Source organism: Leptinotarsa decemlineata, unplaced genomic scaffold (assembly GCF_025532065.1).
Source record: "Leptinotarsa decemlineata unplaced genomic scaffold, Ldec_3_MD MMD2_tig00026282_RagTag_RagTag, whole genome shotgun sequence".
NCBI classification, from domain to species: Eukaryota; Metazoa; Arthropoda; class Insecta; order Coleoptera; family Chrysomelidae; genus Leptinotarsa; species Leptinotarsa decemlineata.
In genome coordinates, this window is record NW_027412668.1 from 7395516 (window position 1) to 7408606 (window position 13091).

The 13091-nt window shown below is 33.3% G+C and overlaps 1 protein-coding gene across 2 annotated transcripts in view; it reads right to left on the reverse strand.

Moving 5' to 3' along the window:
- The window catches only part of tara (SERTA domain-containing protein 2 taranis), a 48222-nt gene that overhangs the window by 1548 nt on the left and 33583 nt on the right, over positions 1–13091 (reverse strand). For both annotated transcript variants that reach the window (XM_074179748.1, XM_074179749.1), the window contains exon 2: positions 293–627. In XM_074179748.1, coding sequence (XP_074035849.1) covers positions 293–627 — 335 coding nt within the window. The remainder of the gene's footprint in view (positions 1–292; positions 628–13091) is intronic.

A 13091-nucleotide genomic window follows, 5' to 3' on the forward strand; every position in this document is an offset into this window, starting at 1 on the left:
AATTTTTATTGGATATTAAAACAAAAAACTGTAGATTCCGTACAACTTCTCCCAAGCACCCATGGGTCTATTTCGATAAATAAACAAGTTGGGTCTTTTATGAGGACCGTAGTATACTACTCTCGAAATTGATAGTACATAATCTGAAGGAAACACTAGGTACTCCCACACAACAGAACTGCAACACATTTTTTGATGAGCACCAACCAAGTTGGTGTCATCGGGAGATGAATTATGCTGGTGACCAGTGACACATTATATCTTCAACTGTTAACTGCAAATATCAAGTTACCTATTGTACGGCTGCTGGGTGAACCTAGCTGGCTCAGGCGGCGTTACTCCTGCACACTTCTCCTCGTCCGAAAGCTCGTCTTCGAACTCGTCCTCGTCGAAATCGTCATCGGTGAGCAGGGTGGCGGCCAGCGAGGGCGTCGGTGCTCGCCAGGCGTCCGCCGTCGCCGGCACCGCTACCGCCTGCAACCTAGCTATGCAGTCGTCGACGGCCTCCCAGCGGCCGTTCTTCGCCGGCGTCGAGGCATCCGTCGGCGCCGTCGCCGACATCTCCAACTTTCTCTTTCCACCCGCTGCTACTCCTGTAGTCGCCTGCAAACCCATCATGGCACAGTTCTGGAACAATAAAAGATTTTATGTTAATTATTTACAGAAAAAATACTAATTACTATTATCACTCGATCGATTATTATTTTTTAATGATATCGTTTGTGGAAGAAAGAATAGTCAAATATTGATAAGAAGGTAATCGAGGCCCAAGACCGATCCTTCGTATTTATTGAATGTCCCTTTGATATACATTTGCTGATGATCTAATTAACAAGTAGGTATGTAAACGGTTTGTTTTACCTAATCCAATATGATAGATTCGCGAAGAATAAAAACTCAAAGTCGTCTCCACAATTTAATGTCACCATCAGATGTTAGAGCGGTAAAACCATCAATCAATACATGTTTCGAAAATATATAGGTTCATCATCAGCTAACATTTAGAATTTTACAATAAAATAAGAACAACATAACAATAGTTAATACAATGCAGTATGAAATACTTACATGGAGAAGAAAATATTTCATTTTATAACGGAGAAAAGAAAATTGATTCATATTACTAATGACATATTATTGATGAAAAAATATTTTTTATATAGTAGAAAAAAGGAAAAATTTATAACATCATATTTCTCAGTAATTGAACTATGTGCGGTTTGAAGCCTTTATACCTACTCAATAACATCAAAATCATCAACCGGTACATGAAAACGAAATGAATTGAACGAAAAAGGGAAATCAACCGTCAAAATTATATCAAGAAAATCGAGATGACATGGAATAACTAGAGATCTACAAACACAGAACACAACAAGCGGAGAAACACCACATACAAATAGACTCGTGTTCTGAGCAAACCATCTATACGTGCCATTTTGTTACAAAAAGAGGGTTTATGAAAGATTAAGGAAGGGGAAATTCAGTTGAAATTAAGAGAATTTAAAAACTTTTAGCAATCAAACTGTACTTGTTCATTAAGAGATGACATTAGGGTTATTAATAGCAGAATTAATTTCAAAAATTTCAAGTAAATTAAGTAAAGTTCCTTTTTGGCAGACGTGTAAAATATCTAAATCGGAATCAATATCAAAACTATGGTTGAAATTAAGAATGTGGTTAGAGAATGAACTTTTAGTGTTATAATCATCTAAGTTTAGGTTTCTGAAATTGTCAATTAATTAAACATGTTCAAGAACTCTTGTTTTGATTTTCCTACCACTTTGTCCGACATACTGAGCAGAACATTTTGGTTGTGAACACGAAATTCTGTAAACGCCTGATTTATGGGAGATTGGTACTTTATCTTTAGTATTGACTAACAATTTGGAAACAGGAGTCATAGTATAAAATGAAACATTAACATCATTACAGTAACGTCTGAGAATATTTGAAATATATTAAACTTCATCTAAATAGGGAATAGAGATATAATGATATAATTGACCAGAGATCAATTTGATAGAGTCTTTGATATCTCACGAGACTTCAAACCCCTTAACCACATTCAGTTTCAACAATTTGATTTATGATTGAAAAAACTGTGAACTATTAATGATAAGTGAAACGGGACCTAATACCGATCCTTGGAGTACATTGTGTTTAACCAGTGTAGCATTCAAGAAATGTAATAACACTTTGTTTTACCTGAAAAGGGTCAAGAATCAAATATAATGAAAAAACTATTGGGGGGATGACTAAAACGGTAATAACAATAAAGAATTTCTGTAATTATTGCAGACACTATAAAACTTTTGAGTGACACTTAAAATTTATAAATTTGTGAGCTTGAACTAATATTCACAATAAAATTACAACTCTAAATTCGAATACCTTTATAGCAGAGTTTTTATTATTTTCAAAACTCAATTCCTCTGGGTCGATTCAGTTATATCTGGAAACTTGTAACAAAAATATTTTCTATTTCTAGATCCTATTTACACTCATATTTTGCCTGCCTGTTCAAGACAGGTAGTTTAGGTTAGGTAAGGTTAGCCAGGTAAGTAGTATGTTAATCACCACCCTTGGAACCTATTCTGACACATTTCATTAAGAGTTGCCTAGGTCCTGCTGATTTATTAAACCTCAAGAGGTTTCTTGATCCAACAAAATTGACCTTAGTTGCGAAGTTACATTGATGACATATATCAAATTCGAGCGAAAAAATTCAAATTCATGGATTCACAAGAAACGTGAATAATAAAATATTGTATTGATTTAATGCGATAAAAAAATAGTAATGAATGTATTCATCTGCATGATTAAAATCATGAAGACAAACTTTGCAAACAAATGCCCTTGGCAAGTGTTGAACAATTATAATTATTACAGAATTTCTTCATATAAAACAATGCTTGCCCGTAACTTCGTCCCATGAACTACATTATCCACCGCGCAGGACCCATCCCGTGGGGATATCAATATAAAAAGTTGAATTTGTTACTTTTAGATAATGTTGCTTTTCAACTAGTAAAGAATGTGTAAGAAACTAAAGCTTGAGTACGGTTGTTTGCTGACACAGCTACATATTTCTTACTTTTAACAATTTTAAACCTGTCGTGACGTAACTTCTAACAAAAGGTTCGATTCGAATGATTTGAAGAACAATTGACATGTACGTAATCAATCTTGATTATGAAACTATCAGTTGGATAAGGAATAATATCATGATACGAGTGTCATCGTAATTTGAACAACACGTGTTTTTTTGTGGCTAATGAGGATGAGTACTATAAACATACAATATCATCAACTGTTGATACTTCAATTGCAATTTTTCGTATAGATCCATTTTTTTAAAACATATTACAGCCCATGCTGTTCGCTCATGAGGAGCTTTTTGAGTTCATCCATTACAAACAGAAATATAAAAAAAAAACAAATATTTCCCCCTTTTAAAATTTGTGGAGATTTTGATTGATTCTCTGAGCCCTTGATAATAATGAAATTTCCATTAACACTCCAAAAACCGCAATTTTCCCGTGACGTGACATAATTTCAAACGGAAACCATACATTCATTCTTAGGATTCGTCTGCATTGAAAAATTTCTTCATTTTCTCGATCCACAGTGTGCTCTTCACCTCTCATATTATACTAGATTGTTTCAAAAGTTTTGTCCGTTCTTATAAGTCTACTCTAAACCGTAATACATCCGTGATAACTTATTTCCGTCGGCATAAAAATTTTGTGCTCGGGATTCGATGAAGCAGACGAAGGCCGTTATCACCTGTTCCTAATTGTCGAAGCATCTGACAGTGAGAAAGTTATCGAAGTGCTTGAAAAGATAGTAGTCGGTTGGCGAAAGGTCTGGGAAGTATGGTGGCTGAGGCAAAACTTTGACGATCAATTCATTTAATTTTCGAAGGGTGATTTGTGAAACGTGCGGAGATTTAAACAATAATCACTGTACAGCTACTCATGAACAGAGTTTCGCGTATCGCCCTGTATGCACAGTTATTACGAGCGTAAATTAAATAGAAAGCGCCTTCACAAAAGTCGAGTCCGCGTATTATTCAGCGGCAAAGCAACATCGAGCCGTTCACTTCGCAGCACATCTATAACGTGCGTTGCTGCTACGTATGCACAGAGTTTCTCCAATGCTTTTGTATTTTTTTCCAACTATAGCGGTTCAACTCGGAGAAACTGGAGCGAAATCTAAGCTGAAAACATCGGAAAGATACAGTTCAACTATGCGTGGAGGATGCTGCCAACGGGATCTGCGTTTTGGTCTTTCGGTGCGGATGGAATGGTTTTTCTTTATTGTGGCCCCAGAAGCAACGAATCAGGATATTGGAAATATTGTCGGAAGACTCGGAATAGAACTGTACCATCGGATATCTCATAATATACAAACGAGAATTAAACAAAAACATTAGTATTTAGTTGATGATTGTTTTTGGGTCAATTTCATGAAATTCGTCTGGACTTTAATGATTATTCTGTAAATACAATAATTATTTTCTATATTCCATATTCCAACTCCGATACCTGATAATCTGAATATACCAGTGAGCGGAGAGAACAACTCCTAATTTGAGGTTACAATTTCTACGATATAGAACTTACTACGTATGGAATGTTAATACAACTATTTGTGTGTTATGAAAGATTTTAAACCACGAAAACTTTGAAATGGGCAACATTAAACTGTCAAATGATAGATAGTTACACACAAAGTACACTGACGTCTTCGTTTTTCACAGAAGAAAGTATGTGTTTTGACGTGTCAAGTTACGACGCATGTAGGTACAATGGTTCCTCACCACAAGTATAGTAAACAAAATATCAACTGTTGCTTAATAACATTACAATTCTCCCGGGTATTCTCGAAATCTGAGTGTCATGAATGACATACCTTGAATATCAATATCTTCAGGCGTCACAATACAATACACAATACAATATTATAAAGCCTGAAGATGCTGTTGTGTAGCGAAACACGTGTCGCGGTTTTGTAAACTATCAAGTGGAAATCTCACATTCAAGTGTTTTTTTGAATACGGTATATAATGGCTTTTCATCAATTATCGGTCAGTTCATATTTTTGGTATCCGTACATTTATTTTCATAGACAAGAAATGTTCAAAATTGCCAATGGGACATTTCTGACAATATTGTCTAAATTTTTAATTTGAATAATGTTTTTTTATTGAAATATTGTAAATGTAAAGAAGAAAGTAATACAAATCATGAAATTATGAAACAACAAAAATTACCTGCAGCTCGAACAGGTCCTTAATTTAAATCTAGCTGATTAACGGAAACACAGATTTTAAACAGATTTTTTTAAACAGAAAGCAGGTGAATATAGGTAAATATACTCATTCACACGTGAGAATTATTCGAAAAACAAGTGAATAAATATTAAATATTAATCATATTCTTCAAAGGACATTTTTGTGTGGATGATTCAATATTTTCTACTGTGTTTTGGGTTTATAACCTAACAACTTGAAAAAAATTAAAGCTGAATCAACAGAGAATCTGCTATATTAAAACCAGTAGAAAATACATATTGATCATTCTGGGCCAACAAGAACATATCAAGTGCTGGATAATCACGGTTTGTTGCGGTAGAATAATCAATGTGTAATATTTATTAATGTATACTGATGAATAATTACTTTTGTAAAACTTTCATCGTAAAAATCAAAATGAGTCTTGTGTTTTGACATGTTTTTCCATCAGTTGCATTCAATTTTAAACAATATAAATAATTATTTCTCGCTATAAAAGGTGTCTGATTTTAAATGTTGTAAAAAACCAAAAATAAAAAAAAATCATCAAAGTCGGGGCTGTTTCTAAGGACCTCCGACCATTCCTCGACGCGACGATATTTTTGTCCACCGTGTATATCCGCAAAGAGGCAGTCGAACGGCGAATGACGACGCAGCAGTTCTACGAGCTGGTTGAAGCCGCATTTCATGAGAGTGAGCGAGGCTCTTGGTCCGGTCCACGAAGGCCGATCACTTGCTTACGCCACGAGAAACTACATTCAAGGTTGTTTTGTTTTCGTCGCATCAGCACACCAATGCCTGCTTGGATTTATAAAACGCGGTACGCGGAGTTTGCTAATAATGGATATGTCCAGAGACGATGATGAAAACGGATACGTGTTTGTCGAAAACCAATTGAGTTTGTTAACGTACACGTATCTGAGATACAGTTGGGTCAATCAAAGAATAGACATGCGTCATCAATAAAATACTCCATAAACACCTACTTCTATGTAGCATCCTTTTCTTCGACCAGTGAAAAAGGAAGACAAGCAATGTTTGCGTTTAGTAAATGGGAATATCTTATTTGAAGAATAGTTTTCATAAAGTTTCTCAAAAATAAATAATAATAATAATTCATTTCTCCAGAAACAACAATGATTTGACTAGGAAAAATAACAATATAGAAAAAAACAGAAGAAAGTTTAACTGATTCGCCTAAATAAAATATGTATGAAAATATATAAAATATTCTTGGATTTTTTTTCAATTTTATTATCCCAAAGAATTTGCTGAATTATTATATAATTTAAAACCACTCCAATAAATCATTAGTTTACCAATATTTAATCTAATATAGAAAACCTTGTTGAATGGTTATGTTGATCATTATTCATTTCGAAAATCAACTTTGTGTTTAGTCTTATTTGGATGATAGTTTTCATAAAGTTGATCAAAAATAAAAAATAATAATTCATTTCTCCAGTACCTAACAACAATGTTTTGACTAGAAAAAAGAACAACATAGAAGAGAACAGAAGAAAATTCAATTGATTAACCTAAATAAAAATGTATGAATATTTTTGAATTTTATTTTGCTGACATTTCCCAAAGAATTTGGTAAATTATTTCATAATTTTAAACCACTCCAATAAATCAATTGTTTACCAATATTTAATCTAATATTAAAAACATTGCTATGTTGATCATTATTTATTTCGAAAATCAAATTTGTGTTTTTCGATTCGTGTTTGACAGATGAATAAAGGTGCAAAGTTTGAGTTGATATATCAATGATATGCGTCTAATATTTTTATGGTTTCTATAAACTAATAGTTGAATCCTTATAATTCAATTCGAAAATACATTTTCCAACTTAATTCTGCAATATTTTCAGTAATGTGAATAGAGCATTTCATGCCGCTCCCCAGACTCATATCAAATATTGCAGTTTCGAATGAACCAAAGAAAAAAAATTCAATTTGAATATTTCAGTTACAGAAATTTCTGATTTTGAAAAGTACTCTAATTATGGGAAATATTCGTTTACGTAAAATTCTGATAAATATTCATCTATGTAATGATGATTCATCTGAATGATGATTCATAGTTTATAGTTTCAATATGATACTTAATATATTGTTTTATATCGTTAGATGATCATTTTTTGTGATGGACACGACTGCTGATTTTTCATAATTTAATAGTAATTTGTTCTTCAGCTATGATAAAATTTCATCGAGGCCAGAAAGCATATTATTTTCCGAATTTATCAATATAATAAATTATAGTCAGCCAGAATATATATATATATATATATATATATATATATATATATATATATATATATATATATATATATATATGAGGAAATGTATTGGTCCAAGGATAGCTATTTGTGGAACCCCACATAATAGTTTTCCTATTGAAAGTAGTAGTAGTAAAAGTCGTTCAGAATGTTCTTATTTTCTAAGAAATCATTTTTGATAGGTCGGTTGGTCGGTAGCCAGGCGATTCGACGTGGGTGCTTTGTTCACTCACTCGAATTGACTGCCGTGTTGGTCGGTGGGTCAAGCCCTAGTCTGAACGATCGATCTTCACTTGCTATCGTCCAACCCGTGTTAGGAATCACATGTTAAAAGGTAAGACCTCGTTAATCCTTAGCTCGCACAAGTTTCGATTTCTGAGGTTTGTCGTTCGTAGGGGTGCGACAGCTGGTTAATGAAAAAACATATTTTTTTAGGTAAACAGTTTAATTCAGAAGTTGTGGTTTGTGTATCTACAAAATGTATGTATTGCATACAAACAGGAGTTTCTGTATTACGTTGTAATGTCTGAAAAACAAGTCTCATTCTCCATATTGTTTACAACATATTGGTTTTTGCATCACAAACATTTACGCGCCAGTATGAGGAAAACAACAAACAAACGCTAGTCATTTATCGTAATTATTTGAGAAAACATTCAAGAAAGCCTTGATTTTAATTCGAGAATGATTCTCATACTGGGTAACTTTTTACCGTGTTCACATATTGAGAAAGTAGGGCATTTCAGAAAGTTTGTATTCTGAAAAAATATTTTTTTTTTTATATATTCCATATATACACTGCCCGCCAAAATATCTGTTGGTGCATTTTCTACAACCCAAAACACAATAATAAAATTTTATATTTGTTATCGTATATCGAAGACAAAAAAAATGCAAATCTTATCTTAAAATTTCACATCACTTACAAATTTTGTTTATTTTATTTATTCTGTAGGAAAAAAATTAACAGACAATGAGTTCGATTGAACTATTAGTAGTGGGGTAGAAAAAGTATATTAAACTCTAGACAGGTAATAATAATAATATTTGCGATTCATAGTGTATATATGGTAGGTCGAAAATGAGTAATTAAATTTTAAAAAACACACAGGTTTTACAGTCCGTCACTTAATGAGATAACAAAAGTTAAAATTAAAATTTTCAAATATATAAAAATCAATGTAAAAAAAGTACTATTTATTGTGAAGGAGGTTCTTATTTTGTGACGTATAACAGCCAATAACCATTATGAATAGAAAGAAAATATTGGAAAAAAGGAAAACACTTTTCTGAGTGTCAACTGTTAAAATTGTGTGTAGTTTGAATTTATAAACAAAATTTATCAGCAAAAAAATTCAATATTCAAAAACTGAGAATAGGATATTCTTGTATAAAATTTAGACGTCCCCCGTATAGGATAAAAAACTAAGGAAGTTCACTGTTGTTTTTAGGGTTATACACAATGCATCAACTCTCATGAAGAATACACTCTTTGAGACATAAAAAATCGAAGAGTTTTCCACTAAATTTTATTCAAAAGTCTACATCGCGTACCGAGTAATGAGTAAAACGGTTTCACGCAATACCCATCTGCGAATCATTTGAAAATAATTGAATAATAATAATAAATACAGTTTCCGTCAGTACAGTAGTTAGTCATTCACTACCCTGTATGAGTTTCCCAGCATTTCAAAATTAGAATCAGAGGTACGGTCTACCTGACTTCTGCAGGGAGACAGGAATCATTTGTTGTATTCCGACTCAGGTAGATCGTACCTACCCATCTATTTCTGTGAGGTTCACTGGTATCGTTGGGAATATGAGGGTTGGTGATTTCGGGGGATTTTTTGTCGGACAAGCTTAGACCTGATGCCTTCCTGGTAGGTATCATAGTTTATACAGTCTTTTGAAACGGCGGAATGAGGCTTCGAGTCTCAAGACATGATTGCTTTGAAATGTCGATGGTGATTTTGTTATCAACTTTTCGAATACTGTCATTAGGGAAAGCTGAATACTGTTCGAAAACTAAGGTTATGTGGCATTTCAACATCTTGAGTATCTCTGAAGGTTAATTAACTACATAATACATTATGGAATACAGAGATAATGAATAATCGGTAGATATCAGCTTCGAGCACGGAGGCTGATTTGTTTTCACACTATTCAATCTATATATTGGTTTAGTATTAAAGGTATTTGACAGTTTTTTTTTGAGTTACGAAAGTAACATCAAATTATCAGGTAGGAAACCTAAACCACAAAGACACTGTTTTCATTGGCAAGAAGACACAGAAAATAAATAGTTTTCAAAAAGCAGAGCCCGAGGTTGGATCTCTGTGGAACTCCATTTTTCGTAATTCGACTCGAAATAGGAAGATTGAGAAAGTAACAGAAACATGGCAATACATTCATCTCAATTAATTTTTTTACTTGGTGAACAGAAAAATAGGCTCATTATACTCAGCAGAGTAATTTTCTCAATGGCTGCTCAGAAGATTAGTCCAATTTTTTGTTATAATTGCATATTACCACCTAAGATTTTATTCATGGTCTTTCAAGTTTTTTAAAACCGTTTTCTTCCACTTTTGAATGATTTACTTTTTTATGTTCATTTACAATTTCAATATTATCATTCTGTATTCATCAGCTTCGAATTTTTATTGATCTGTGATTCAGTGATGTTAGTTCCACATTTTGAATGATTTCTTTACTTTGAGAACTATTTCACCTGGTATATTTATAGACATGTCTTTGAAATTTGTAATTTGGGCATTGAGAAACATTACATTTTTGAAATACCAATTCTCAGCCTTACATCTAATCTAAAATTTTGATGATTCAACTTTTGTATTTGCCAAAATAACAATTTTGAAGGACATAATATATCTAGAAATACGCAAAGGAATAAACTTTTAATAAAATAACTACATTTAATATCAACTCCATCAGATGAGATTGCCGAGATTATAGATTCAATTAATATACCGTGAAACAAGTTTTTTTTATTATGTCCGTTTGACTGTTTAAATAAAATTTGTTTGAAAATCTGTTTTTCCGTTAATCAGCTGTCGCTGATAACGAAAAAATCAGCTGTCGCTGATTAACGGATAAATTGTTGAACTGAACGAAAAATCGACGATTTTCTGTAAAAATCAACTCTCTCATACTCAAGTATTTGCTAATTTAAATCGGAAAAACAAAAATACTTCATAGACGTCTGATTCTTTTATATTACAAAATTTTAGGAAATGGGAAATATCGTTGAAACGAAAGTAATTATTTTTGCTAAATTAAATAAAAGAACCTAACAATAATATTTTTAGTATTGAAAAGCGTCGAATTTTTTCGACATATTCAATAATACTGAAGTTATTTCTGTGTATCTAAAAACTGAAAAAGATTTATACACCGAAACGTTTGAAAAAATCAAAGGTAATCAGGAGAATCAATTTCACCGCATTTCTTAATAACCATAATAGTCCAGGAAGTATCTAAAAAAACAAGCCCAATTTTTAAATCTTCAAAACTACTCACAATATCAAACATTTGTAGATAAGTGAATTCATTGTTCTAAAAAAATGCAAGGGAAAAACTTTTTCATGGCTCAAGGCTTCAAAAATTAGATATTTTGGAAACCTCTTCAAGGAAAATTCATAAAAAACAATTTTCGTCCTCATTATGCTTTCTGTTAAAGAGCATTTCAATTTATTCTGTAATTGTTATAGTTTATTTTTAAAAAATGTGAAAAATACGTTTCTGTGTCTACTCACGAATGATTGACAATATCAAAGAATATTTAAATGACGATGTGATTGAACTCGATGATATCTATAAAAAAGTTAATTATGCCTTTTTCCCCTGGAATGACAGGTTGGAAAATTTTTAACCAAAACAAAAACTGAAATCGAATTTTGCCAGCGGAAACAAGTTAGAATTGAAAAAATCGAAAAACTTCGTTACATAGCTCAACGAGTCATTGAAAAATATCATTATACATTTTCTCATAAAGTCGGTAGGTCAGACATTATTATATACAATTTCCAACTCTGAAACTTGTCTCTATTTATATGCAACAGGTCAAACTTTCACTCTCACTTTCTGGACTTTCGGAAACATCCAAAAATCTAGTGTCGTAAATCGATCTCAACAATTTCAGACAATTTTCATAAATTCAATGGCCGTTCTCTAAAGCGTGTTGAGCGACACTAGATTTGTCCGGAATCGTATATGTGTGGTGTGTTCTTTGAAACGAGAATCAATAGCTCGGTAAGTCTGACCGATATATTTTTGGAAAGTGTTGCAGTTGTTGTTTTAGATTTGTTTCAAGCCAGAGGTTCCACTTGTACTTTTAATTACATTCATATATTTTTTATAAGCTGCAAATGACTATATTTTTCGAAAATGGATCTAATTCCGGGAAAACACGAAAAAAGTGGAAGGAATTTGAAAAAGGAACAGTTCCAAAAAATATGACAGTCGCAACCCACCCTCTTACAAAATCAACTTGTCAGTTTCTTCAGCCCTGATACATATCTAAGGACACTGAAAAATGATCCCCTCGCCCCTCTGAAAATTAATCTCGGTAAAATGATTTCGAGTCGGATGAACTAACGGAGTGACTCAAATTGTAGGACCCGATTCTCATTTTCCCCGGCACAAGCGGAGCACATCGGGGTGGATATCGAATGAGAGGGGACTTCACCGGGGCTGTTCGCTGGATTTGTAACACGAGCGTGGAGCCCCTCTATGACAGGGAAGCGGGCAGCCCTTCTGCAGGGGCCGCGATTGGGAACAGTGACGTGGCGTTCGGATGAATTACATCGAACTCTATTAGAACGGTCTGGGAAGAACACGAGGGATGACGATGTGGGGGCTGAAGCAATTCGAGGCATGAAGAATCTGTTGGAAAAAATTAGCCTGTTTTGTGGTATGTTGTTTGAATTTTGCCACCAGTAGAAATAGTCGTGCCATTTTGAAAAATTACATCTCGTCTTTGGACTTGCCTTTCTAAACTGACACTAAAGGTGTCTTTTCTCAATGGATTCTGAGATCCAATTCCTCTGTATCTTTCTATCATTTCAGATCTCTATCCAATCCTCTATGGTCTATATGGCCTTCATTTGGGATCCCATTGTTGAGGTAACGTACTCATTGCCTCTACTGTATAATTTATTTTCATCGATGAAACGCTTCAAAATAAAGGCCATTTTGGAGTCAAACAAAAAGTCAATACCTGCAGCAATTCAAGGGACGGAAAACCTGTTGGGAAAAATTCAAGGTGTTGATAGCATTTTTTCCAGTTAAGCAAACATTTAAATTTCCACAAAAAAAGGATCCGAACTATTTTGAAGATATATAGAGCCTTCCAACAGCGACTTCCGAATTTTGACAGTTGATAACGACCATCTTGTTGAAAATACAAGCTGACAAATTAGTTGTTATTCATTCAGTCTGTTTACCAAAACCACATGGATGGATGTAGCACGGATATAGCAATAATCATCT